Below are 26,901 nucleotides of genomic sequence, written 5' to 3' on the forward strand. Positions count from 1 at the left end.
CCCACTCCGACTGCTTTGGAAACGGGCAAACACTTGCATGCCAGGAGGTAGCTGTGCAGCCAGCCCAGCCCCCCTACACACACACACACACACACACACACACACCACCCCCCCACCCCCAGCCGGGGGCCCAGATGTGGGAACAGAGAGAGCCCGGTTCCCAGGTTGGAAAACCTAATGAACTTGCCCTTCCCACTCCTCCTCTGTGCGTCCTCCCACAGTGCTCGCCAAACTATGGGAACTGGTTGTGGCTCCAGTTCCGGCCAAACCAGAGGGAAAATGTCTCATGATGGGTGGAATAGGACCGCGGCCGCAGGCATTGCCAGGTCTCCACTGGCCCTCGAGAGCTGGCCTGGCTGAGCCACAGCCCGCAGCATGGGCCAGAGGCCTGGAACTGAGCTCAGGGGGCTCCCTGGTCCCAGGTGGCAAGTGGATTGAAGGGACACAGGAGCTTTCCCTCCCCACTTACACCCGGATCAGGGCTGGGCTCAAAAGCGAGAGGCGAGGACACCGTGGGGGCTGGCTTCAGTTCTGAGCTTTGCTGCAGGTAGCAGCTCGAGCAGCTCTCGGTCAGACCGCATGACAGAAGGGGTGGGGGAGAAGGCAGGAGGGGACTTAGCTTAGGACTTGGGACATGTGCCTTCCAAGGACAGAGCTGTTGCCAACCCCAAGCAAAGCCCTGCTGGGCTGGGGCTCAGTTTCCCTGTCTGTTAGATGAGGTGCAGGTTGAGACCAGCGGGTTGCAAACTTTGGACTGTGACCCACAGCAAACACATTTTACGTTATAACCCAGGACACGCGACTGCGTGTAACCGAACCGAACGACACGCACGCTACGGCTCGCAGCGGCCCCTAGGCTGTCCGTTCCCGTCCGTTTCAAACTGTGAAGTGGACTGAAGGACCACGGACTGCAAGATCCATCCACAGTCCGGGGCCCTGGCACTGCCTTCTAAGCAGCGTATGGCTGATATGTGAGGCTGCCATTAGGACCCAAATATTTCTCAAAACAGAAGAATTTGAAGGCAAGAATTTGAAAAGCAAACTCTTACCCTGTGATGGATGACCCAGCAGAGGCGAGCACCCATGAGGAAGAGCCGAGGGGCGGGGACACTGGGCGATGTGTCCTCCCCTGTCGGGGCCTGCACTGGGCTCCCTGCCCCCCTCCCCCCGGCTGGGCCCCAGCTCATTACCTTTTCAAGTGTTCCAGCAGGAAGAGGAAGGTGATGAGGTTGGGGTCGGGCAGGGTGCGGAGCAGGTGCATCATGCAGTTTTCCTTGGCAGCAGGGTCTGACAGGGCTGTGGGGAGAGCGGGGCTAGGGCGGGGCTCGGCTCCCAGGTGGGGAGGCCCGAGCCAGCGCCCCCATGGTCAGGAGGCTAAGGGACACCGAGGGAGAGCCCAGGCTTAAGGGGTGAGGGAAGCAGACCCTGCAGGGAAGGAAGGGCCTGGTATCTTCCCAAGGGTGGGCTATGAACAGCTGGTTCCTGTAGAAGCCCCCACCCGTGACCTGCAGCTCAATCAGGAGGCAGGCTGGCGGGGAGCGGGCACCCTCCCGCCCCTCCCGCCTTGCCATGCCCCCCCCCCACGGCCGGGGTCTAGGGGGCAAAGCTTAGAGCAATGAGAACACTGCTTTGAATGCTTCCTTTCAAATGCCTGTGATGCTAGAGCAGGCAGTGAACAGCCTTCCAAGGGGCTCCTCACTCCCTGTGGTGGCTGAAGCCCTGATCTGCCCTGGGAGGAGGTGGGGGGGAAGGAGGCGGGGGGGGGGGGCGTGAGGAGGCAGGGGGGAGGCAGGAGGGAGGTGCCCAGAGCCCCGCCAGTGGAGGCCCTCAGCTTCAGCGCCCCTAGGGCACCCGTGAGAGTGGGAGGGCGCTGCTCTGGAAGGCTGGGCGCCGGCCACCTGCAGTGCACTCCCGCCAGGCTCGGCTGGCTCTGGGACGCTGGCCCTGACCACCCCTCTCAGGGCACATTTCCCCGGACGCCTGGCTTTCCAGGCAAGAAGGCCGGTATTCGAGGAGGAAGCACAGAGAGCAGCCCACGCGGCCAAGAGGGGAGCGAGGCAGGCGACAGAGGGTCCAGCCTCTGGCTCAGGCCCCAGCGGGTCACACCCCACCCTCTGGGCCACTCGGCCACGCCGCCCCAGAGCACTGGGCGGCTCCACAAGCCAGGGAAGCCACGGGTCTTCTGCCCTTCACTGTCAGGGAGGCCCGGCTCGGCCCGGCCCTCAGTCCCCCAAAGCCTCACCGATGCCCTCCATGAAGGCTGGGTAGAGTCGGTCTGTGAGGAGGGGCTCGGGCAGCTCCCGGAAGTAGAGCTTCAGGGTGCCGGCAATGGCGTTGATGTCTGTGTCACTCAGCATCAGCAGGATGTCCTTGTTATCTGCGGGGGAGGTGCGCGATGGGGACTGGGCCCGCCTGAGCCCCCTCCTTCCACGCAGTCCTCAGCCAGGCGGGTGGGGGGGGGGCCTGCTCCATCCCGCACGACCCAGCCACAGCCGGGGAAGCCCCCTCCCACCCCCTCTCCGCTCTGGCCTCCCCAGAAGAGGCAGGATGTAGGCGGCGGCCACAGGTGACGGTGACTCAGCCCCATGGGGGAGGGGAGCCCCGTGCGCCAGTCCAGAGTTCTGCAGCCACACTCCCACCACACGTCACACCCCCTCTCTGGAATCTCCCTGCTGCCAAGCCTCTCTCTGGAAGGCCCTGCACACTTTTTTCCACGTAAAATCCTGTTCCAACAAAGCCTCGGCTTCCAGGTTGCACAGAGGCGCCGTCCCCAGCCCCGCACCCCAGGCTTCCCGAACACGGGTCCTGCCTCGGCTCCCATGGAGTCAGCCCTGCCCGGCCAGTTCAGGCCTCCTGGCTCCCGCAGCCTGACCCAGCCAGAGGGGGAGAGAAGCACCGGGAAGGGCAGGCCCCCCCACGGAGGGGTTTACAGAGCTAGACTGCAATGCCCCTCCCGAAGGGTGCTCAGGGCTCTGGAGGCAGCAGAGGGGAGCCCGAGTCAGCCCAGGTTCGAAGCCCTTCAGTCTCTTCACCACCCCCCAGGCACCAGGGAGCTAGCGAGAAAGCCAGCAGCACTGGAGTAAGAAAGATCTGAGTTGAAAGAAGGCGCAAAGCCTACAAGCTGGGCAATCCTGAGCAAGGGACGTGGCCTCTCTAAGCCTCAGTTCCTTATCTGGACCAGTGGGTAAGGGACTGGAGGGGAGGGGGTTCCACGAGCGAACAAGGCAGGTTCCTTGCATCAGAGGCTCAGAGACGGCCCAAAGCATGCGACACTGGACCGCCGTTCACAGAACAAGGCCCCTCTGCCAGAGGTGACTTGGGGCCTCTCCAGAGAAGGCCTCTGGTGCTCCCGGGCTCCCGGGAGGGGGTGCCCTCTCCCCACCGCTGCCCTGGCGGGGCCTCCCTCACTCACTGGCATCAAAGACGGCCTTCAGCGCCTGGATGTCCGTGGCTACCCCCGATATCCGGTAGATGCCGACCTCCTCGATGCCTCTCTTCTCCACCTCCTCCACACACTGCCGCACGATATAGGGCACCTTGGAGCGCTCGCGCCTGGGGGGGAGGGGCTGTGAGGGGGGGCGGAGGGCCTCCCCTCCCCGCGACCCGGAGCCTCCCCCCCCCACCCCCCCCCGGCCGGCTGCAGGACAGAGGGGACAAAGGCAGGAGGAGGTTTGGGAGACAAGCCCAAAGACTGAGACAAGAATGTTCCTGAGAACACAGAGCTCAGCTTCAGATGCTTATGCGGGACCTACACATGGTCGCTTGAGGCAGGTGGCTGAGGTCCTGGAGGCAAGAGCAGTGGAGGGGGCAGTGGGGAACGGAAGGGGGCAGCCCCCCCAGATTCCCGCCTGCTGTGGCCGAGCCTCGACGTGGGCCTGCGTCCCCAGAGTTTCGCATTTACTCTAAGACACTGCCCGTCCGGATGCTCACAGGCCATCTCCCGGCGATTAAGTGCTGGCTTGTTTACTTCTGAAGCATGTGTGAGACGGAGCCCTACCTCTGCGGGCCACTTCTGGCCTCCGAACGGGCCGCCCCTGACTCCCGAGCTGGGGGGTGACTGCTGAGGGGCCGCGGGCAGGGAGGGCTGGGCGGCAGGGGGCTGGCCGGGGCCCTGGGTGCTAAGACCACCACTCCGGCGCCAGGGGGGCACCTACTTAGTCACCACGCTTATCTTGACGCCAAAGACGCCAGTCTGCTTTTTGGACGGGGTCCTCTTCAGGCTCATATCCCGGCTGGTGAACTTCATGGAGAACTCCACTTTGATCTGGTTGGGGGTGAGGCAGGCACAGGTCCCCCAGGGTATGAGTGCCTGAGGAGAGCCTCCAAAACAAGGGTCTCCTCCCCAGGACGGCCGCCGAGGGCTGCCTCTACCACCCAGGGCTCCCTGAAACACCTACGGGGAGGGGGGAGTGGGAGGGGCGTGGGCACAGGGGAGGGGAGAGAGACTGGGCTGAGGGGACAGGGGGCAAGACAGCCCCCCGAGGACAGCAGCCTGGGGCCCACCCACTGTGCGGACATTTCCTGTCTTTCCCGGCTCACCCCGTTCATCTCAATCACATCCGTGTGCCAGTTCTTGGTTTCTACGGTCTGTGGATCCAACTGCAGAGAAAGGAAGAAAGAGGACGTGAGCGCGAGGGATGGAGATGGCAGCTCGGGATGGGGGGCGCCTAGAGCCGACGGCTGCTCATAGCGGGCTCAGTGGTCAGGAAGGCAGAACCGGGGCCCGAGGCTTCTCTGGAAATCAGCCCTTCAGGGTGGCGCCAGCCCCCAGCCCCTCCTGTCCTGGCTGGTAAAGGATGCCTGACTCCGTGAAGGAGCTGGGGCTCTGGCCCATCCCCCCCTGAGATGGGTATTCTCACCCACTTCACAGATGCACACACTGAGGCTCACAAACAGGAGGCCATTGGCTCAACCACCAGGATTGGAGTCGCCAGGGGGCGCTGTGGCCAGTGTGTTCGGAGGTGCTGAATGGGGGCCAGCAGAGGTCAGGGGCCTGTCTCAGGAGTCAGGCTGCCTGGGTCCGAATCCCAGCACTGCCGCTGCCAGGTGTGACCTTGGGAAGTTCTGACCGTGGCTCAGCCTCCTCTGTGTCTTCTGCTTCCTGCAGCCAGTAGCAGAAGCTGCCCGGCCGGAAGGCGCCCCGAGATAACTGGGGGTGAGCAGCTGGCCTCCAAGGAGTAAAACACTCTGGGGGGGAGGCCCCCGGATTGGGCGGGAGCCCCAGGAAGTGGGGAGAGCAGGGGAGGCTCAGAGGCATCCCTCACAGGGGACCGGATGGGACTCCGCTCCTCTGACTCAGGGGCCTTCAGACTGTTTTTCCTTGTGCACCCACATAATGATTTTGAAAAATTATGCACTCCCCAGCACATTTGCAACTCGACATCTGAGTATTTCCAAAGCAAGTTTAAATAGTTGCAAGGAATATAACTTCCAGGATAATGTAAATATTTACATCTTAAAATAAAACTGTGACATCATTCTTTTCAATATATTCCGTGGGATCCAATTACCACGCGATCTGCTACCCACCATCGTTCATGAGGAAAATACAAGCTCTCCTTTCCCTTGTAGACACCCTGCATTGTTTCTTTTTTCTCCCAAAGAATTTTGTCCTACTTTGTACTTTTCTGTCCTAAAGTCTTTTATTCATCACCCTATTATATTTTGCCTCAACAAAAATATCTGTAAGGGGCGCCTGGGTGGCTCAGTCGTTAAGCGTCTGCCTTCGGCTCAGGTCATGGTCCCAGGGTCCTGGAATCGAGTCCCGCATTGGGCTCCCTGCTCAGGGGGAGGCCTGCTTCTCCCTCTCCCACTCCCTCTGCTTGTGTTCCAGCTCTCGCTACCTCTCTCTGTCAAATAAATAAAATCTCTAAAAAAAAAAAAAGTCTTAAAAAAAAAAGAATCTGCCTATCCTCCCAAGCAGACTGAAAAAAAAGGCCTTAAAAAAAATACCTGTAGAAATGGCAATAAAGTGCTTCCTGAGACCACAAGGCTCCAAATATCCAAGACGTGTTCAAGATTAGTTACTACAGTGATTGGCAGCACACAATAAAAACACTAACCAGCATGTATTAATAAGCAAATAAGTATTAATATTCAGTAGCAAGGTACCATCTTGGTGGACTTGTGTCTCTTCACGACACAGAAAAAGTAGAACACTTTTTCTGTTTTAATTCATGTATTTTTTTGCTAGGGGAACTGGGTGCAGTCTCAATATGCTTGTGTGTGTGTGTGTGTGTTTTTTTTAAGTTGGTTATTTTTTTAGTAATATCCACACCTGATGTGGGGCTTGAACTCACAACCCTGAGTCGCAGGCTCCACTGACCGAGCCAGCTGGGCGCCCCTGGTTTTGCTTTTAAACAGTATAGGGTGAAACATCTTGTTCATATAAGTAACTAGGTGGGGCTGAAAATAGTTTTATTATAGCAATGTTATATGATTCTTTAAACTCTTTCCTCTTCGTTTGCCTTAAATTGCATACCCACCTAGTGGGTATTAGCAAAATAATAGGGTACCTATTAGCAAAATTTATTTTATTTTTTAAAAATATTTTATTTATTTATCTGACAGAGAGAGAGAGAGCAGAAGCAGGGGGAGCGGTGGGCAGAGGGAGAAGCAGACTCCCTGCTGAGCAGGGAGCCCGATGCGGGGCTCGATCCCAGGACCCTGGGATCATGACCTGAGCAGAAGGCAGACACTGAACCGACTGAGCCACCCAGGCACCCCTATTAAAATTTATTTTAAATGATCTCTCAGCTGACAATGTCCACCAGTTCTGTGGCAAGCAAAGAACTGGAAAGCACCTGACTCGTGAACGGATTTGGAACTCGGCCATTGGGGCCTTCTACTTTCTGCACACCTACACCCGCCTTTCATGAGGCCCCGCTGTCAGCCACCCAGGGGGCCTAGGCGCCCCGGGCCGTGCCCCGCAGCGAGCCCTGGGCTCCCTGGCAGGGGAATGGAGCTGAAGGCGGAAAGCCCTTCTCAGGCACATGGCTTTTTGGCAGCAGCACCTATGGGGGCTGAGAGTCCACAGACTGATTCTCTGAAAACTCTCCCTGCCCACGTACGCCCTGGAAGGCCTCTGTGCGCACCAAGAGCGTGTGCACCACAGTGTGAAGAGCACTGTTCCAGCAGGCCCACAGTGTGAAGGAAAACGGTCGGGTCAGCCCAGGGTGGCTGGGCCCTGGGGCTTCCTACAGCTTGAGCTAAGTCCTTCCGCACCTTCTATCATCCGCACACCAGCTGGGCGCGGGTGGCAGGGGGCCTGGGGTTTGCATGTGGCCCAGCCTCCCGCCGTCCGTTCCCTGCCCAGATGAGGGGTGGAATTAAGAAGGGGCCGAGGGAGGGCCGTGTGGACAGACCCCAGCAACCCCCATGCTCCCCACCCTGCCCCGGCACCTCCTCCAACACCCAAGGGAAGCACGCAGGACTCACCAGCCTGGCTGTGGCCCAGGCTCCATACTCCAGAAGCCTTGGGGCCAAGCGTCCCACTGGGTCCCAAAGGAAGCCGAAATGTCCCTCTCCCGAAATTTTTCTGTGCCAAACCCTCGCCAGGTCTGTGGCACAGGCCGCCCCTTAGGTGTCCTTGCACCTAACGCCCCTCCTGGGCCCTGGCACCTCCTCGCAGCCACCACGGACTGAGCCAGGGGGTCCCTCCCTGGGTCCTGGAGTGGCGTCTGGGCACAGCCAAGTGGGGAAGGGCAAGGATTGAGAGTCAGGCCTGTCTAGGTCCAAATGTCCACTCTTCCACTCAACTGTGTGAATTTGGGCAAGTCACTTAAACTTCCCTGAACCTCAACTTCCTCACTGGGGCATCCATACCACCTCAGAGGATGGTTCTGGAAAATCATCACAGAACTAATGTATTCTGAGCATTTCCCAGGAGTCTGGCATGAAGACAAACCTTCACATACAGAATCTCAATCGTCATAACAAGGCTGTGAGGTTTAGCCTTTTTATTCTCCCATTTTATGGACGAGAATACTGAGGCTAAACGAGACTAAGGAACTTGCCAATGCCACACATCTAGGAAGTGAGAGCTGGGGCCCAAGACCGAGTCTCCCTGACCCGCCCACTCTGCTAACCCTGCAAGAGAAGGTGTAACGCACCTTGCCTGGTGTCTGCGCCTCTCAGTGACAAGGCATCTGCTCTTTCTGGTATTTATTTAGAAAGGAGACATCAGGGTCGCCTCCAGTATAACTCTGCCACTCTTTCCCTCCCCACTGCTTCCGTCCTAGCTGCCGAGCAGCAACCTTACACTTTCCTGGGGGCACGTGAGATACAGGAAAAGCAACTCCTGGTGCTAAGGCCCCGTTCTCGGCCTGCTTCTTCCAGGAAGGCTTCCTTGGAGAACTCCAGGCCTCAGGCCTTTGGTTCTCCTCAGCCTTCCTGCCACAAGGATGCTGTCCCTCTGCAGCTGGCTGGCGCCCTCCCACCTGTCTGGGGCCAGGGCTGAGTCAGGTGGCACTTCTGTGTTTTACTGTGAGACCCCACCACTGCCATCTCCCAGATCCCCTTGGCAGGTGCGGCCCTGGTGCGCTCGAGGGAGGCCTGCCTAGCCCCTCAGTGCCCCGACCATGAGGTTCTGTCTCCCAGCAGACCAGCAGCCTCCAGAAACCAAGGCTATTTTCAGGATGTCACTTAAATACAGAGAAGGGAGGGTGAGGAGTGGAGAGGGACATGGCATATTTTCCAGAGAAATGATGCTGCCTGAGCTGCTGTGGCTATTTATAACCCCTGGGAAATGTGGACTCTGCTATTTCCTGATTAGATTAGCGCTGGGGGCAGAAGAGTCAGCCCCCAGGATGTCCGTGGACAGAACACCTGACCGCTGACCCTCCAGTCCCAGCAGATAGGTGCCACCCCCCCGCCTTGGGCAGCGGGTAACGAGGCAATGCCAGATTGCCCGAGGGAGGGAGATGGGGCTGCGAAGGGCCAGGCTGGGGGAGACCCCCTAGGGGGCCCCTCCTTCACCCCACAGGTAAGACACACACAGTTGGGGCTCCCCCAAGGTGGGGCACGGGCAATAGACAGAAAGGAGCCATAGGACATCCTAGAGAAAGTTCTGGGTGCGCCACACACCGCCGCGGGGAGTGGCTCAGTTATGTTCTGTTTGCTTGTGTCTTTAGACTAGGTCAGGTCATGGCTGCCAAGAGGACACGGCTGACCTTGGGGACTGATGTCCACAAGAGAACTGCCAGGTTGTCTGCAACAAAATCCTGAGCCCACGTAAGGAGACGGAGACGCATGTTCTCAGAGGGAATCTGGCAGGTGATTGGGGAGCTGCTTCCCCAGCCTTGAACCTAGGACAGGAAAGCCCAATGGCCTCGAGGGGGCGCTGGGAGGATCCGAGGATAGGAGGGCAGGGCAGGATGCTCTGTGCTCCCCCCGGGCATCCTCTGGTTGGTGGGTGCACCTCGCTCCTGCAGGAACATCCTTATGGGCCTTTAGGCCTAAGCCCTTCCTCCCAGCCCGTTGGTTGCCGGCGCATCTCCTTCCCTCTGGCTCAAGGGCTGTTCACCACCACCTGCCAGTGCCTGGGGTTTCAGCGGCACCAGCGAGTTTGGGGTCCCTGTTCTCACTCCCCTGGGTAGATGACACGGTCCACGGTCAAACCTGGGTCCTTCTGATGGTGGGGCCACAGCCTTCCCGCTATACTGCACTCCTGCAGCCACACAGCTTGCCCCAAAGTCTTCTGGTGATTTCTGCCACGGCCCCTTCCCACACGCCCTCCCGTGGGGCCTGTGGTCAGTACCGCACCGTCTGGGCTGCGAGGCAGAGAGCAGTCCTCAGCATGCTACTTCGAGCCCTCCGCTTCCCCTCCCGCCCAGAAGCCTCTTGGCGTTGGGCCCCTGCCCTCAGAACCTCACTGTGTCACTTCCCCAGCGCAGGCCTGAGGCCCCGAGGAGCCCACTGATCCCTGACCTCCTGTCCCCGCGGGCCTGGCTTCCTGCTTTCTGTCGCTCCTCTGAGGCCCTTCCCTTGGCTTTCTGAGTCCGGGGCCTGGCGTCCTGGGCCTGACCGGGGAGGTGGCACGGACTTGTCTCGAAGCCAGAGCTGTTTCTAGGGCTAATGAAAACGAAGTGCTCCTTTAACAATAAGGGCAATAAATCCAGTCTGCTGGAGCCGAGGCCCTCAGAGGTGAGCGGGGCTCTGAAGGGAAGGCAGAGATGGCTGGCCGTGTTTCTGGGGGTGCCTGCCAGAGGCTGAGTGCTGGGCAGTGGAGAGCAGGCCCCGAGCGAGGTGTCCTGTGGCTCCCAGGCCAGTGGCCACGGTGGCGGTCCTGGGCCGGCCTTTTCCTGCCCTCCCGAGTGTGTCCACATACTCTGGGCTGGGTCCCCTTGGGACACCAAAGCCAGTCTGTCATTGGGACAGACCACAGGCGTGAGAGGCACGGCAGGGCTGGCAACAGGGGGACTGGGGAGCGGCCGAGGCCTGCCTCTCCTCCTTCTTGGGAAGGGTACGGGAGGATTCCGTCAACGTGGCTGCTCTGAAGCTCCCAGAGAGGCAGGGGTGGAGTGGGGCGGGGAGGGGGGTGCCAGGGCCTACAGCCTGGCTTCCAGCACAGCAGCTGGGCCGGGGGAGCGCCCGGTCAGGCTCGGTGAACTCATGCCAGCCCAGAGGCTGGCTCCCGCACCATTAGGCCAAGCGAGCTGGGCCCCCCAGCCCTCACCCTACAGGGCCAGGTACCCTCTCCCAGGGCAGCCACACGACAGGCTTGTGCTGACTCTGCAGGCAAAGCACCAGGATCTTGCCTCCCCTGCCCCCGCCCCCCTGGACTTTGAAGTTCTCAGAGGCCCACATATGGAAAGGGTTTAGCAGCTCTGAATGAGGCTTTTATTGAAGCCAGGTTAGCCTCATAGCACCCACTACGACCTGCCTTCCCCAGCACTCAGCATTCCAGAACCCAGTCTGCCCTGTGCCTGCCCCACTTTTAGTCCCTGGGCTGGGCACGGCTGCAGGGAGCACTCAAACCTGGGCTGCTTCGGGAGACTCCCCAACGCTGGGCGCATCTCTCCCCGAGCCCGGGGGCCCTGTCCTCCTCGGGGCCGGCCCACGCCCCACTGCCTTCCCTGTTCCTCAGAGCCTGGACACTTCACCCCAGAACCAGGTCTCAGACAAACAGCCCGGAGGCTGCCTCGCCTCAGCTCAGGGCCACGCTGGGGGCACCAGGGTAATGAAGGGAGGGTCACTCTGGCTGTGGCCCGGGGCAGCCTCGTCTCCCAAGTCGGGAGTGACAGGCTGAGGTCCTGAGCAGGAAGCTTCCTGCTAATTGCCACAGGAAGGCTAAGGGCCGGCCTGTGGGACCACAGTGGGCTCAGCGGCCCACTGCTTTGGTGAGCCCTGTGAGAGTCCTCCTCTGAAGCTGACCTCATCCTCCCTGCCCAGGCCAGGAACGCGGTCTGGGCACACAGCCTGTTCCTGAGAATGAGCGGCCCCTGCGAGTCCGCTGCCCGTGCCCGCTCTGAGGGGCTTCTCGGCGGGCTCCTGCCCGGCCCCACACTCACTAGATAGCACCAGAAGGAACTGCTCATGTCTCTGAACAGCGTGCTGGGCTGGGTGCTCCAGGCAGGAAGGCACCCCAGGCAGGGCACCCCGCCCTGCCCCCGACGGGCTCCATGAGCACCCAGAAAACCCGGCAGCTGAGGGGCCGCCCCAGGCCCCCATGGGGCTCTGGCTCCCCACCCCGGCAGGGCGGCCCGCTGGCTGTCACTCTGGGTCACTCTCGGAGCCTCAGTTTCCACATGTGAAATGGAGTAGATAACAATAGCCCCTCAGAGTTTATTGCACAGCACGGGCTGCGAATGACGTCTGGTCCTCAGCCAGGGCTCAAAACGCGACAGCATCGCTCAAACCGGGCTTACGCTCCCCCGCGGCTTCCTGCTGCACTTAAATTAAAGGCTGAACTCTTTGCTGGGGCCTGCAACGTCCTATCCCAGCTGGCCATGGCCTGCTCCGTCCAGGGTGCCCTCCTACCCTGTCCCGAGCCTCTGCTTCTGAAGATGCCACGGCCACCCCACCAGCCGCAGGGTTTTCACCTTGCCAGTTCCTCTGCCTGGAATGGCACTGTCTTGGATCTTTCCAGAATCTTTTTTTTTTAAATTATTAATTTATTTAAGAGAGAATGAGAGCGTGCAGGGGCGGGCAGAGGGGGAGAGAAAGAGAGTCTAAAGCAGACTCTGCACCAAGCACAGAGCCCAACACAGGGCTCGATCTCACCACCCTGAGATCTGGACCCAAGCGGAAACCAAGAATCGGACGCCCAACCAACTGGGTCAGATGCCCAACCAACAGGCGCCCCCAGAATCCTTCTTGTCACTTAAATCTTAGCTCAAAATTACCTCTTCCAGCATGGCCTCTCCCTCCCCATCACTCTCTAGTCCATTACCCAATTTTATGTTCTTCCCAGCACTTGTCCAGCCTGAAACAATCTTATTTATTGCCTGACCCCTTCTGTAGACAGAAAGTTCCATGAGATTAAGGGCTCTCTGACTCCCGCCTCTGGAGTGCCCGGTACATGGAAGGTGCCCATCAATATTCGGGGACCAAATGAATGAAACGGGATGTGGGGGATGGAGAGAGCAAAGCCTTTCCACCGAGGCTCCTTTGGGACAGGGGTCAAGAAGCCCTACATTCCTGCTCACCTCTCTTCTCCTGTGTCCAGTGACTGGCTGGCCTTGGCCCAGAGGCAGCCCTGTGACCTAACCCCCCAGACTTTCCCAGTGTGTTGAGAGTTTAAGGCTTAGGAACAGCAATCTTGAGACATGGCCAACATCATCATATGAGCTGGATCTAGGAGATCATCCTGTTCAGCAACTTCATGATACCGATGCCAGAGAATTAGAAAGGTGAAGAGATTTGCCTAAGGTCACACAGCCAGTAAAGACAGCAGACTTGGGGTTAGAAAGATAAGGCCTCTTGACTGCTACTAGCCTGGCGGAGTCTCCAGCACCCTACGCCGCATGAGCCCGAGGGGCAGGGTGCTCCAAGGAGGAGGCCAGGGCACAGAGAAGGCTTCAGGCGCGTGATGCAAGGTGGGCTGTGGCTGTCACTGCTCGGGCGGGGCCCATCCGAGGCACCAACCTTGGCAGGGATCACTGTCCAGGACAGAGATGGTTCTAGCTCCTGGCTGAGGGATCAGTTCCACAGTCTCTCAGCCAAAGCAGAGCTGAGATCACCGCGGGGTTCCGGTGCCCTCCCAGCCTCTCTGCAGAAGAATCCCAAGGGCAGCTCTCATGGTGGCCTCCCATCTCTCTCGGCTCACCCTGGGGACAAAGGACAATGAGGCCTTGATCTAAGGCTTGCTGGGATTCTGGACTGACTCTGGTTCCTCCCGGGGATCAGGCATGCACGTTCCAGACATGGGGGCATGTATGTTCCTCTAGGGGCTCAGGAGCGGGCAGAACGCACATACCCTTCCCGTCCCCAGCACGATAGGGAAAAGGAAGCCAAAACAGTACCTGCCGACCAGCTCCCAACAATCTGGGCAGCTAGCAAGGCCACTCGGCAGAGGGCTGGGCCTTTCCAGACCAGTGCTCCCTCATCAATGCCTGGGAACTCCCCCAAACCAGCACCTGCAGAAGTTTCTGGGCTCTTTCCAAAATGTCTGCCCTCCTGGGGCCTCACTGCCTCTGGAAACTCTTGCAACGCTGGGCTCCCCCAGCTCTGGCCTTTCGGAAACCACCTTGGTTGGCAGGCTTAGCTTCCCCTGGTCTGGGGCCATCTAAAAGCTGGGGCACTAAGCCCAGCATGGCTGCCTGCCCAAGCCGCCTGTGGGCCACAGAGATGTCAGAGAGGGCCAAGGCCCTTTCTAACCTCCCCAGGTGCAAAGAAACAGCACTCTGCCAAGTGCACTTAGAGTAGGGGTTCCTACCTTGGGATCTGTGACCCTATCTAAAATGGCACACCATTTGTGCATATGGGTGGCTCTGCGTCTGCATGGGGGCTCTGTGACCTCCATCAGGTTCTCAGAGTTGAGGTTTCCTGCTTTGTGGAATCAAACAGGCCTCTTGGGAGTCAGCTTAGTAGAGAAATAGGGGCACTGGCAGTCAGGAGACCACCCACGTGGCACCAGGAGTAAGGTCCTCTCCCTCTAGGGAGTGAGCTAGTGCTGGGACAAGCTTCGTGGCTGTGGGAACGCAGGGAGGTCACTCTGCTCCCCCTCCCAACTCTCCAGCCAGCCTGGTCACAGTCCTAGCTCTCACAGAGGACCAGGGGGAAATGGGCCGGCTGCAGAAGTCTCTGGCCCAAGAGAGAGGCGCTACTGTCCCTTTCCTAGAGCTGAGGGATCGCTATAGGGGCACGAGTGGGCATGTGGATGGTTAAGACACGGACAAGGGTCCTTTCCCTCCAGCAGATAAGGCAGACAGGGGCGGGGCAGGGGGAAAGGGGCAATGCAGAGTGCGGGCAGCCAGGGCAGGACAGATGTCTCCTGCGCAAGGTTTCAAGATCCTTCTTGATGCCCAGAGCCAGATTATGAAATAAAGTTAATGAGCCCAAGACATATCTACGTCTGGTAGCCTAGCACCTTTGTACCCTCAACGCCTAGAACAGCCAGTGAATGGCTGTGTGAGCCTGGCGGGGGGGCGGAGGGGGTACACACGGTTTGCGTACCTGGTGCTACCTGTTAGGGAGAACGGTCAAGTTCAACGACAGACTCTGGGAGGGGCTAGGAGCTGTCCTGCGGTCGCAATCAAGATGGCAAAGAAAGGGACCTTCCCAAGCCCTAAGGTTCCCCAGACAAGTGGCCCAAAAGGGGCTTCCCACCCTCTCCGGCCTCAGGTAACACCTCTGACTGTCCCCAGAGCCAGAGGAAAGCAAACCCCATCATCACAAGGCAGCGGAGTCACTGCGGTTCAGCAGCAAACACTTGCATTCACCTTGCTAGCCTCTAGCTCCCGGACAGAAGTTCTTTTGAGGCAGGGAATTCTCAGCCCCACGTGGCAACCCCTCAAGCAGAGACAAGGTCATCAAGAACTGTCCTCCACTGTCCCCCACTCCTCTGGGCCCTGCCAGTCCAGCCTGAGTTCCCACCTCCGGGCACCTCCCACCCCAAATGCTGCTGGCTTGGCCTCTGCCTCACGGCAGTGCTGCTACCCTCTCCGTGGCTCCCCAAGTGATCCCATTACAACCTTGGGATACCTCAGGGGGTGGGGGATGGGACTCCTCCTTGAGCCTCTCAAGTGCAACCTCAGGATCTAGAAGCAGGTGGGAAGGCCGGAAGAGCAGGCACCGAGCCTAGCCTCTGTGAGTGTGATCTGAAGCAAAAAGTTAAAACATAAAAACTAAAGGAAAAGGAAAGCAGAAATGTGTAGTGCCAAGAGCGCTGGCAGAACCCGCAAACCCCAGTGCCACGTGTCTCCTCTGCTAAATGCTTGCACAACAAACCAACTGCCAAGTTGGAGGCCGGAAGGAGGCTTCAGCCCCAGAACTCTCCTTGGGGACAAGAACCACCCCAAGCACAGCTCCCTGAGACCCGAAGGAGAGCCTCTTTAAGCAACTGCAGACCGCTGGGGCCAGGGACCCCCCAGGTTAATACGAGGACTCTTCCATCGGAACAGCTTCTCCCGCCCCAGCATGGGGTCCCCAGATGAGTCACACACGCCCCCCTGGCAGCCTTCAGTGAATCTTTAGTGAAATGGGAGGAGGGCCACAGGTGTCTTGGCATCCACAGCATCAAATCCTCAGGGCAAAGCTGGGGAGGAGCTCACGGGCGACCCCTCCCGCCAGGCTGGGCGGTACCTGGCACCCTTCCCCCACGCCACCTAAGCTGCTGCCTGGTCCCAGCCCCTGGCTGGCAGGGAGCCTGCAGCACTGACAAAAAATAGGTTACTGCAGCTGGGGAAAGAAGGGAAGTGGGCAGCGGGCCTGGGCCCGCAAGTCCGCCCGCTCACCCGCTAGCAGGGCGCGTGAACGTGCCAGCGTGCAGACCCTTGTATTGGTGACGCGGACATAATGTGTCACACAACAGGAGCTCGGGGACCCCGCTGCCAGAGCCACCCTGCAGCTGCCCTTAGCAGGCCAGCACCTGGCCGGCCCACCGCCCTTGCCCAGAGGGCACCATCAGACTCGGAGAAGCAAGAGACCAGTGGAGGTACGGCTGGCTCAAGAATTCCTGAAGTGGATTCTTGGATGTGCCGGTCACAAACGCACGGGGAAAGAACACAAAGTCTGGGATTTGGGGGTTTAAAAATTGTCCCCTACTTGCCAGGCCCCTCCCCAAAAGGACAGGTAAATTGGAAAGCTCTGCTTGCCTGATACCGGGCCACGAACCCGTGGGGTCAGTTTCTCGGCAGCCTTGAGGTTTGGGAATGGACAATGAGCCTGGGGCTGGTGTCTGCTGGTCTCAGCAGGGGCTGGGGGGGAGGGGGGTGCGGGGAAGGGCCGGCTCCGTGCTGCCGGGCACAGACAGCTGCCTCAGCACAGAGGGGCTCCAGTAGCAGCTGAGGCCAGCAGGGCCCTGCGAGCTGGGTCCCTGGAGATGCTGAAGGTGACCTGGGGGCCAGGGCAGGACAGCTCAAGTTGCTGCCCTGCCCGGCACTTTCCAGGACTGATGTCACCTCTGGGAGGTCAAGTATGCCCCATTGGCAGGGGGTGAAACGAGACAAGGAGCCAACGGGCCCGAGATCGCTTCCTCCTGGCAGGTGCTGGCTGGCACCGAGGACTTGCACAGAGGGATCCCCCTCTTCTGAGCTGCAGGATGGCTTGCAAATCTCCATCAGCCCCATGGAGTAGCCAAAGCCTCCGTTGAGGGATGGACACGGCCCCCTGCCAGCCAGGACAGGCCCCCTGTGACATCTTGCTCGGGTGGCGAGTTCAGGCTGCAGTTATCAAGCGCTTACTGTGTTCTAGGTGCCAGGCCTGGTTCTTCCTCGGACACTCGATGCCAGGGCCTGAAGCCAGCCCCAAGGCAGCCTGCCCAGCTGCAGGACAGTCAGCTTCTATCTCAGATTTTCATCCCCACCAAGGTCTGGGGCTGCAGGCAGGACAGGCAGTCTGTCCTGGCACGGCTTGGGGGCTGAGCTGCCTGCTGGGTCAGGAAACCCCTGGCACACTGGTGCCTCGCTGGCATGAGGCCAGCCGTCACCTGGGTGGTCCCCGACGAGGCAGCCCCCTGGAGGTTGCAGCCCCCAGCCTCAGCAGCACCACCACCTCCACACGACCCCCACCTTCCTCCCTGGTGGGGCAGGAGGCCCGCAACCCCACACAAAGAAGTCTTCCATGGCCAGTGGTGTTGAGGTGCTTCTGCCAGTGTCCCCCCCCATAAAGGGGCAGCTAGCAATGTCCACTGGGTTTGGGAAGGGGGCTCAGTCGGGGCTGGGCACCCTGGGTGGGGGTGACTGAGACCCAGGAGACCCCCTTCCCAAACTACTCACATTCCTGCCTGTATAGACTCAGAAAGGAGCCGGGCAGTCCTCTCCCACAGGAGACAACCCCCTTTTTCCTGAGACGGGGACAGATGCAGAGAAAGCCGCTGGGGTCAGGGGTGGGGGTGGCAACAGCATTAATCATCAAATTAAAGCCACTTAGAGCAGACCCACACACATACCCCAGCCTCTGTCCTAGGACTCCATGATCAGGCAGGAACTGGAATGGATCTCCAAGGGAGGGTGGGGGAAACGGAGAGGCGGCAGTCCCCAGCCCTCCCACCCACTAGGGTCCCCCCGCACCCCGCCCCCCACCGCTAGCACCTTTTGGCGGAGCAGCTTGCTACGCACCCGGCCCCAGAGCCGAGCGCCGGTGTTGGGGGGCCGCCTGCTCCCCGGCTCCTCCAGCCGATCCAGGCAGCAGCGCTCCAGGGGCTCGCACACCGCCTTCAGGCTGCAGTCGGGCTGAGGCAGAATGTCGGTCATGCCGGCGGCAGCAGAGCCCTGCCCGGACTACCACCCGGCCTGCGGTGCCGGCTCCGGGGACGGGGACGCGGGAGAGGGTGCGGGCAGCCTGGCCGCCGGAGCTCGGCGGGAGCGGCGAAGACCCAGGGAGCGTGCGGAGTGCTCGGCGCCCAGGCCGGCCGGACTGTTTACTCGAGCCGGGCAGGGAAGCGCATGGTGGGAGGCTCCGCTTTCTCCTCCCCTCCTCGGAGACGGCCTCCCAGAGGAGCGCACCGGTGGCAGCCGCGGGGGCCTCTCTCTCCTCCGCCTGCTGGTCCCAGCTCGGCTCGCAGGGACGCCCCAGTGCGTGCGCCACGGACCGCCCGAGACGGCGCGGGGACCCGCCCCCACCGAAGGAAGTGACTCAAAGAAGGCACTGGAGGCTGCCCCTCCAAAAAACCCAACCTCCGGGTTTTAACTCTTGGCAGGCTGGGGCTCCCGCTCACCGACCCTCAGCCCAAGTACTAAATAAAGTTTGACAAGCAGCTAAACACAATCCAGTCCCTTCCCCTCTAGATCCCCGGTTAACCCCTTCACCACCAGGCCGCTCCCTGGCGGCCCGGGGTGTCTAAGGGAGGCCTGGGAGGAAGCCAGAAGGGGTCTGCAGGGGCAGGAGCCGCGTTTGGCCCTGGACAACCGCCCTTGTCCCAGGCAAAGGACCCGCGCTGCCCTGGAGTTCTGCTCCCCCCACTCCTGACTCCTGCCCCAAGGCCCCTCCCTGCATGCCAGTTTGGTGACAGGGCCAGACACGTGTGGAATGGAACTCACAAACCTCCTCTTGGGAACATAAAGAATAAAGAAGATCCCCAGTGGGGCAGGCTCCTGGGCTTCAGTGGACCGGAAGGACCTGGCCGCTATGGGCTGTCTCCAGGGACGTGAGCAGAAAGCCAAGAACGACACTGGTTACAAACACCCAGCAAGAGGTGCCTCTCCCCCAGCCACTTTTAACCGTGGCCCCGGGCACCTCACCAGAAAAGCCCAATATAGGTTGTGCCACCAGGGGCAGAGGACATCCAATGGCAAAGGGGCAATCAGCCACCCTGTCTGGGCTGCGTGTGGCTCAGAAGATAGAGAAGAAAGACCTTGCTCTTGATGCTCAAGTTGGTAAACATTCTAACCAGAGTGAGAAGTGAAGCATCCAGTTAGAGTCTGGTGTCTGGGGAAAAGAGAAAGGCCTGAACCCCAGACGGTTAGGGTACACAAACCCCAGAGGCACCCAGGACGTCACGTTACGCATTGCTAGGCTCAGAGTAAGGAAGGACATCAACATTTTCATGGTACCATCCATGAACCAGGTCCCATACAGAGAGCTTTCAGATATCCGATTGCATTTAAGACTCACAACTTTTGTGATACTTGGGTTATGTCTCTGGGCTCAGGGAGGTAAAGTTCTCTCCTGAGGTCAGGCCACTGCAGCCGGGGAGTGACAGGTCTCTTCCACAGCTGCTGGTGCTCACGCCCACTCAAGTGTGGCTGGTTCTTCAGAGTCAGGAAAAGGCGCTGGGTCTGCACATTTCTTGGATGACCCCAGGGCCGTGGGTCAGGGCACAGAACCAGCCCTTGGCATCTGGAATTCTCCTGCTGGATCCCCACCAATATGTAGGTCTTGCGGCTTAACATCAGAGACCCTCTGTGTTTTGTTGAGCGAAGGGGAGCTTCACTACAAAGTAGCCGAGACCTGATCATAGTAAGAGCCGCCCTTAATGAGCCCATAATACCTTGCCCAGTACTCCCTGAGGGGGAGGGAAGGAGACCCACAGAGGCAGGGACACACGTGTGTCCCCTGCCCAGTCAAGCCCTGAGCCACCCTTCCTGACCTACTCCCCACCTGCCTCTCCCAGGGCACCGGGTGCTACCTCTGAAGGGAGTCTCCCTCCAGTCCCATGAGGGGCCAGGCAGCCTCCTCACCCTGGCTGTCACAAAACCCCTTTTCCCCAGGAAGGCTTTGCTTGTTCCTGCAGCCTTCACTTCTCCAACTCATTCATTTCATTCAAGAGGCACTGACTGAGGGCCTGGCTCTGTGTCTGACCCTGGGTGGGGGCTGAGGAATCACAGACATGTATCAAAAGCCTGACAGCCCAAGAAGAGAGCAAGACGTGGGCTTAAACACATCTTAACAGTAAACAGAAAAGCATTCGTGCACTTGGCACATAGCAAGTGGGCACCTACCATGTGCATACCCAGATGGACAAAGCATCATCTCTGCTCTCAAGAAACCCAGTCTTAAGCCATAAGAACATACAGATAAAGTGCAATGACAGCTGAGAGAAAGGAGAGAAAATTTCTATCCAGAGGAACCATGGAAGGCTTCCTGGAGGAGGAGGGGTTGGCATGGGCCTTAAGAGCTGTGGAAAAAGGCCATCCACCCTGGCTTTCTTCTGCATTCCTCTGGCTAATGTGCAATTGCTGGTTGTGTAACTGGCTGGTAAGGGGTCATTATAATTGCTGACCATGTCAGTGCGCTTGGCACCACCAGCTGGTTAACTTCAAAACCGGCCCCTTGCTGGCTTTCTAAGGTTCTCTCCCTTCTATCTGGATCATACACCACAGGGTGCAGGTTGGGGGAATGCATTGCAAGGTGTGCCCCCCCCCCAACACCGGGTGTGTGGGAGAAAGAGGACAGTACAGATCCTGTTCCCAAAGGCCTGTGCTTGTCTGTCTTAGGAACCCCAGGCTCAATACTTGTCTGGGTAAAGCAAGCTCCGATTGGGTGAAAGCTGGCCAAGTGGTCTCCATGGTGACATAAGCGCCTTAGCAGATGGGTAGCTGAGTTGGGAGGCTCTTCCCTTGAGATGTTCATCTTTCCCTGCCTCCCTGTGGGCTGGGGGCTCTCTCTGGGACAGCACAGATTTGCCTTCTCTTCCCTCAGCCTGACTCACTCCTTCCTGGAATCAATGGTCTAGGAGCAGGCTGGGGGGGGGGGGGAGGAGGGGGGTTGGGTTGTGCAAGACAAATGTTCCCAGTCAGTTCCTCAAAAGCTAAGGTCTGAATTCTGGTCCCTCCAGCCCACCATGGACCCTTCCACATCTTTGTTGGATGGGCTAGGCTCAGGCTGTCCTGACCACCCAGGAAGGGACCGCATCCCCTCCTCCCTCGGTTCATCCCTTCCATCCAGCCACACCTGGCAGAACCCGCCTCTGAGGACAGGCAAGAGCCCCCTGTCTGGATAAACAGAGCCTGGGCGGAAAGGCCCACATGAACAGATGTCGCTGTCTTTGGAATTAAAAACATTCCTAGTAGACTGTCCTGTCCTCCCTCATTCCCGCTCCCCCCACCCCAACCCTGGCTCTCTGCAGGAGGAATGAGAAGGGCCATCCTCAGGGAGATGCACGGTCCCGGGTTCTACCTGGGGAGGGGTATATACCCGGGCTGGTTGGGACTGGGCACCCAGCCACAGCTGGGGCTGAGGCAAAATCAGGTTAAAGTGATCAGCAGCAGCACCGAAGGAAAAAAGGTCAACAGGGAATATATGCAGCCTGAGGTGTGTGGGCGGGAGATGCAGGGACGGCCACCAGGGCTGCCTTGACGACAGCTGGGGGTGGGGATAGCTTCCAGGCAAATCCTCCCGCCTGTGAACACGAGGAAGAAGGTTCTTTCTCAGAACTTTTGAGATGTTGCTACCACTTTCTGGAGTGACCTCCTTTTTCCCACTGGAATGACTTCTGTCTTCTCCCCAGCCCAGACGGGAACCCTGATTCCCTTTCCCTGTCCTCTAGCCAAATGACCCTAAGTCAGGAAAGGGCGTTTCTGTGCAGCCAGCTAGACCAAGGCCACAGGCACCGCGGTGCACAGCCTGGGAGCGAGGAGTGGAGGGGAGAGCCCCACGAGGCTACCCAGAGAGTCCGGGTGCAAGAGCTGGGAGCATGAGAGGAGCCTAGGATTTCGCTGAGGATGGAGGCCAGGAGGTCTGCCAAGAATGCTCCTTCTCAGCCCCAGAGGAGCACAGCATGGGGCAGGCCCCACAGGAGCAAAGCTGGGGGGCAAGGTGGTGGTGGAGAGCAAGGTGGGGTCTGAGGCTGGAGGCTGCAGAAAGGAAGCTCACAGCAGTCCCTGCCCAAAGACGGGCACGGGAGTCCAGGCTGAGAGGACCAGCAGGGCCAGCAGGGCCGGGGAGCCCAGAGAGATTGGGGCCCTTGTACAGGCTGTGCAAACTGGTAGTGGAGGGGTGGCACGTTGCAGGGCAGCTGTGAGAAAGGAGGATGGGAGACTCCCCTTAAGATTCCTGGCTCCATAGTCCCTGCATCCCTAATGCGTGTTCTCACCTCTTCTGGTACTTATCCTAACCCAGACCTGTGCGTTGGAGGGGCAGAGATCTCCAGAGGATGAGAAAGTGAGACCCATTTATGCTTTCCTATCTATCCATCCATCTTTCCAAATATCTGCTATGTTCAAGGCCTGCATTAGGCCCAGGGACAGAAACACTTTGCTCAAAGTCACAGAACAGCCAACGGCAGAGTTGAGCCTAGATGCTATATTTTCACTCACTGACTCATTCATTCATTTATCATTGAATAGATACCCCCCACACACACACACAACGCCAGGCGGGGAGGACCTTGAACAGGTCCCAGTCTAACAGCCACCCCTGCGAGGAGGTAACAGCAATCGGGACTCTTTCAGGCAGTCCAGGCCAGAACTCCCTGGGGCCTGGGCCCAACTCACTGACCAGCCGTGCATGGGGCTGCAGGCTTTCAGTTCTGGAACCCCAGCCTCCAGGCCCGCCCTAGGTGTGGCACGGTCATCCCATGTCCCAGGGCCCGCGCCGATTGGCAGCACAGGACAAAACACGCATTGCTCCCCACACAGCCTCGTTCCCCACTCTGCCTGGCTACCCTGGGCTGGTGTCTTGAGGGCGCTTGGTGGCTCTAGGTAGGCTGGAGAAGCTGAAATAACCACAGAGCTTGTCCACGGCAGAAGAACTATCCTGATGGCACATCCCTGGCAACCCCTAGTGATTCTCACAGCATATTTGGTCATAGAAACGGCTGGAAAATCCACTTGAGTCTTTGGGAACATCTTGCTTATCTAAAACAAAACCCACCCAGGGACAGAGTGGGCAGAGCACACCCACCACATGTCCTTCCATTCCTTCCCCATAAAACTCATGGCCAGACCAGCACCCAGACTCCCTTGGCCTCTTGCCTGCTCCTTCTCACAGAAAGGAGGTGTATGGCCAGGGTCTCCCAGCACAGTGGAAGGACGGGGGCGGGGGGCAAGCAGAGGACCAAAGGGGGCCCCCCAGGCCTCATGCTGAAGACATTAACAGCCTCAGGCAGGAAGATTTGAAAGTAGGTCAGGGTCCACTGAGCCCCCATGCCTTTCTTCTCCTTCTCTATTACCCAACTCTTTTTCCACCCAACTCTGAGCTCCAAGTGAATAGGAGAAAGCTCCTGGGAGCCAGGGAACCTGGGTGAGAGTCCTGCCTGGTCACTGGAGACTGAGGAGCCACTTTCTCCCTCTGGGCTCAGTTTCCACACCTGTCAAAACAGGAGCCTGGACCAGACAAAAGGTCATCAATGAATTTTTTTTTTTTAAGCAGAGGACACTCTCTTTCTTTCCAAATGAAATGTTATGCCAAAGTCTCCCTGCCCCCCAATCAGATAAAAGCAGAAGAAAGCAGAGGCCCCTGGTTGAAGGTGCCCTCCCAGCAATCCCCAAGCTCTGTGGGCAGAACCTGGAGCCCCCGAGCCTCCTTCTAGGAGATGGTTCTCATGAGAACTGCTGTTTCTCTTGACCACAACCACAGGCCCCCGCTCGCCCTCAGGATGCAGAGATGTGGAGGCCAGGGAGATTAGGGGCTTTTTAAGGAAACTTCCGGGTCAGAGTCCTGGATCTGAAACTTGTGCCTTATCTCTACTTTTCCCTCTGTTTTGGGAAAACCGTGGGCCTCTGCTTTGCTGGTGTGGGTTCCCTTCGGAGGCCTTACAACGGGATAACGCCTATCAAGTCATTCAGGCTGGTGTTTTCTGGGTCACCTTGGCCCTGACGCCAGCACGGCTCAGTCCCTGCCTGTAAGGGTAGGCGCAGGCTGTGCCCCGAGGTGAGAACCTCACCGCGGGCCACTACTGCTCACCCCCTCCATGCCATGGCAGAAGCTGGGCTGCAGTGAGGGGCCGCGGTGGGGTCTGCAGCACCCGTGGTGAGGAAGGCTGGCAGAGCCCAGGCGAGGTGCCCCCTCACAGCATTCACATCCATCTCAGCCCCCCACTTAGGGATGTCCCTGGCAATTCCTCTACTAAGTCCTTTTCTCAGAGGTTTCAAAAAAAATCAAAAGTGAGACCGCCCTAGGGAATGGTGTTTTGGATTTCTAGGAGGATACAGTTGCAGCCTCCCCCTGCAGGGAGCTTAGCGGTTCCTGAGAGTGTGCAATATGCCGGGTATGGTCACCTCTGTAATCTCATTTGATATTGACACGGGTTCAAGAGGGAGCACTCCGAGAGGTCACTGGGGCCACTTGCTATCTGGTGGTGGAGCTGGGGTCAAATCCGGCTCTTCCGCCTGAGTCTAGGCGCCCCCCAGAGCTGGGAAGAGCGCACCCCCCTTTTGGTTGGTTGAGAAGATGGGTATTCTCAGGCACTGAATGAGTCAGTCCCCAGGGTCCTCTCCGGATCGGCTTCTCTGCTCGACACCCACCCCTGAGAGGTGGGCCTAGGGAGTGGGCAGCCAGCCTGCCCCTCAAGGGGGCATTCCCAAATGGGCCGGGAGAGCAACAGGGAGACTTGAGCGTCCAGCTGCTGCTTCTTGAATGCTTCCTGTCTCCAGAATCCACTGGGCAGGGTCAGCCTCCCCAGCTCAGGAACACCTGGGTGGCCGGCGGCTGAGCAAGGGCGGGGAGAGAGAGGTTGTACAAGTGTGGGGAAGTCCTCAGGCAGCAGGGCGGCCCTCTCGAGGGGTCCTGCCTCTGGCTTCCCCCCATCATGCTGCCTGCTCTCCAAGTGTCACCGCGGCATCTGGACCTGTCTTGCGGAGGACGAACAGCGATCCAGCGGTGGGGGGGACAGGCCAACGGCTCCAGTCCCAAGGCCCCCGGGAGGAAGTAATGTCGGAGGCAGGGAGAGGAGCCATCCTGGCGCTCACCCTCCGCCGGCCTCATGTGCCCCTGGGTTGGCACAGTGGTGATGGCAGCTCTGAGAACAGAAGGCAGCAGGGATAGGAAGCGCAGACTCCAGAAGCAGACGCTTCCCCTGGTCACACACATCAGGCCCGGGCTGGGGGCGGGGGGTGCGCTGGAGAGCCACACCCCGCCATGGCCACCGCCACGTCCCGGGGTAGGGGGCTGCCTACGGCTGTGAGGTGCCAGGCCAGGGGGGTTGGGGCTGGGGTGATGGAATGAAAGGGAGAAGCCAGCCCCCAGGCTTTCTCACAGCTGCCCCCACCCCATCTAGTCAAAATCAGGCCATTCCCAGGACCCAGCGGCTCAGCTGTGGTCACTGTGGCCTGAAGGACATTGGGAGAAGGTGTTAAGGACCCACATGAATGCCCCTCTGTCATCCCACCCAGGGAGGGACCCGGCACCTCCTGGTACCAGCCATGAAGAATCAGAGTGGGCAAGAAGTAAAAGTGTTTTTGGGTCGACCAGAAAAATGCCCCAGAGCCCAGGCTCCCAGAGCAATAAAGCTGGCATGCTTGACCCCCCAGCAGGGTCAAACAGGGACAACAGACCCCTTGGGGGCCAGAGAGAGGGATGTGGGGTGGGGGAGCCCTTGACTCCTGCCCTAGCAGGCTCCTGACCCACGCTTACTCTGAATTTCCTCCTGCTCTGAAGAGTAATTGAAACCAGAAACGACTCTGGGCCAACAATGGTCCCTTGTTCCTGGCTCCTCACTCACTTTGTGCTCGGGCCTGACCACACCATGCCAAGCTGAGAGCTGCACCAAGGGGGAAGAGCCCAGAGCTGCTCAAGCCAGGGTTAAGGCAGGGAAATCTTGGCTGGCAGGTGGTGAGGGCCCTAACCTTGACCACCAGTCTACTTTGAGGTCAGTTCATCAAAGCTGGATCTGACTTCATCAGCCTAAGAAAACAGATGTGGCCTCAGCCAGCCTAAGGCCCATACACAGGGGTCTCTTGCAGGTGACGGCCTTTGGGGCGGGGGGCTGCTTGACAAGCTACACCTGGAGTCTCACAGGAAGGTGGAGGACAGTATACCTGGACCTGCCAGTTTGAGCAAAGGACTGTCATCGTTAGATGAGTACGGACTCTGTGCCAGCCCTGTGCCAAGGGCTTCATGGACTTCCACATTCAAGTCTCATGAGGACCCATTCTATGGGTGAGGAAACCGAGGCTCAGAAAGTAAAGTAACTTACTCTGTTCTCTCAACTAATGAATGGAGAAAGGTGGACTGACCCCCAGATCTGTTTGGCCTCAAAGGCCCATCGGCACTGATGAATCCAAATTCTCTTCTGTCTTCTTTCCTACATGGTGAGGTCCTGTTCATTCTTTGTATCCATGGCACAGTGCCCAACACTTAGACAGTGCTCAGCACGTAGGAATGCATGAATAAGCCGGTGACAGGATGAATGTGCACATCATAGTTCTGACTGGGACATTCTGTCTTTTGAGCCTCACAACAAGCTGGTGATGAAGGTGGAGTGGGGATAATTATCCCCATTTCACAGATAAAGAAACTGAGGCTCCCAGAGATCAAAGGACTCAGATGGTGATCTTCTGACCCCCTTCTGACCTTCTGACTCCCTCCACACTCGATATATATACACCATAACCAAGGGGAAAGCAGAAGAGATCTGAGGAAATATGGTCAAGGAGACAGGGATGCCTAACTTGGGGGAGAGAAAGCCAGGAGGCAACTGTTTTAACCCAAAGAAGCTAATAGTGACCAGTTGTGTCCTCTGCTCATGAAGCCCTGCTCTCTGGTGATAGCTGGAGACCGATGAGCAATTGGGTGGGGGTGGGGAACCTTGGGTTTGGAGAGAAGGAGGCTATGAAATCTCCATCCTCAAAGACCAGGCTTTTTCTCACTTAAAAGGAAGAAAGTCTAGAAAACAACCGAAACGTCCATTGGTGCATGAAT

General features: G+C 58.8%; 1 protein-coding gene across 5 annotated transcripts in view; it reads right to left on the reverse strand.

Annotated features, from left to right (window-relative positions):
- Nucleotides 1–26,901, reverse strand: part of ABR (ABR activator of RhoGEF and GTPase) — a 173,833-nt gene that overhangs the window by 4,357 nt on the left and 142,575 nt on the right. For 4 of the 5 annotated variants that reach the window (XM_044921865.1, XM_021704502.2, XM_021704503.1 and 1 more), the window contains 5 exons: nt 4,540–4,599; nt 4,155–4,264; nt 3,413–3,552; nt 2,243–2,377; nt 1,191–1,296 (listed from right to left, as the gene is read on the reverse strand). In XM_044921865.1, the coding sequence (XP_044777800.1) occupies nt 1,191–1,296; nt 2,243–2,377; nt 3,413–3,552; nt 4,155–4,264; nt 4,540–4,599 (551 nt within the window). Of the gene's footprint in view, nt 1–1,190; nt 1,297–2,242; nt 2,378–3,412; nt 3,553–4,154; nt 4,265–4,539; nt 4,600–17,693; nt 17,856–26,901 lie in introns of those variants that run through there. The other variant, XM_021704505.1, reaches the window with a different exon arrangement.

The sequence above is a fragment of the Neomonachus schauinslandi genome, chromosome 15 (assembly GCF_002201575.2).
Source record: "Neomonachus schauinslandi chromosome 15, ASM220157v2, whole genome shotgun sequence".
Taxonomy (NCBI): domain Eukaryota; kingdom Metazoa; phylum Chordata; class Mammalia; order Carnivora; family Phocidae; genus Neomonachus; species Neomonachus schauinslandi.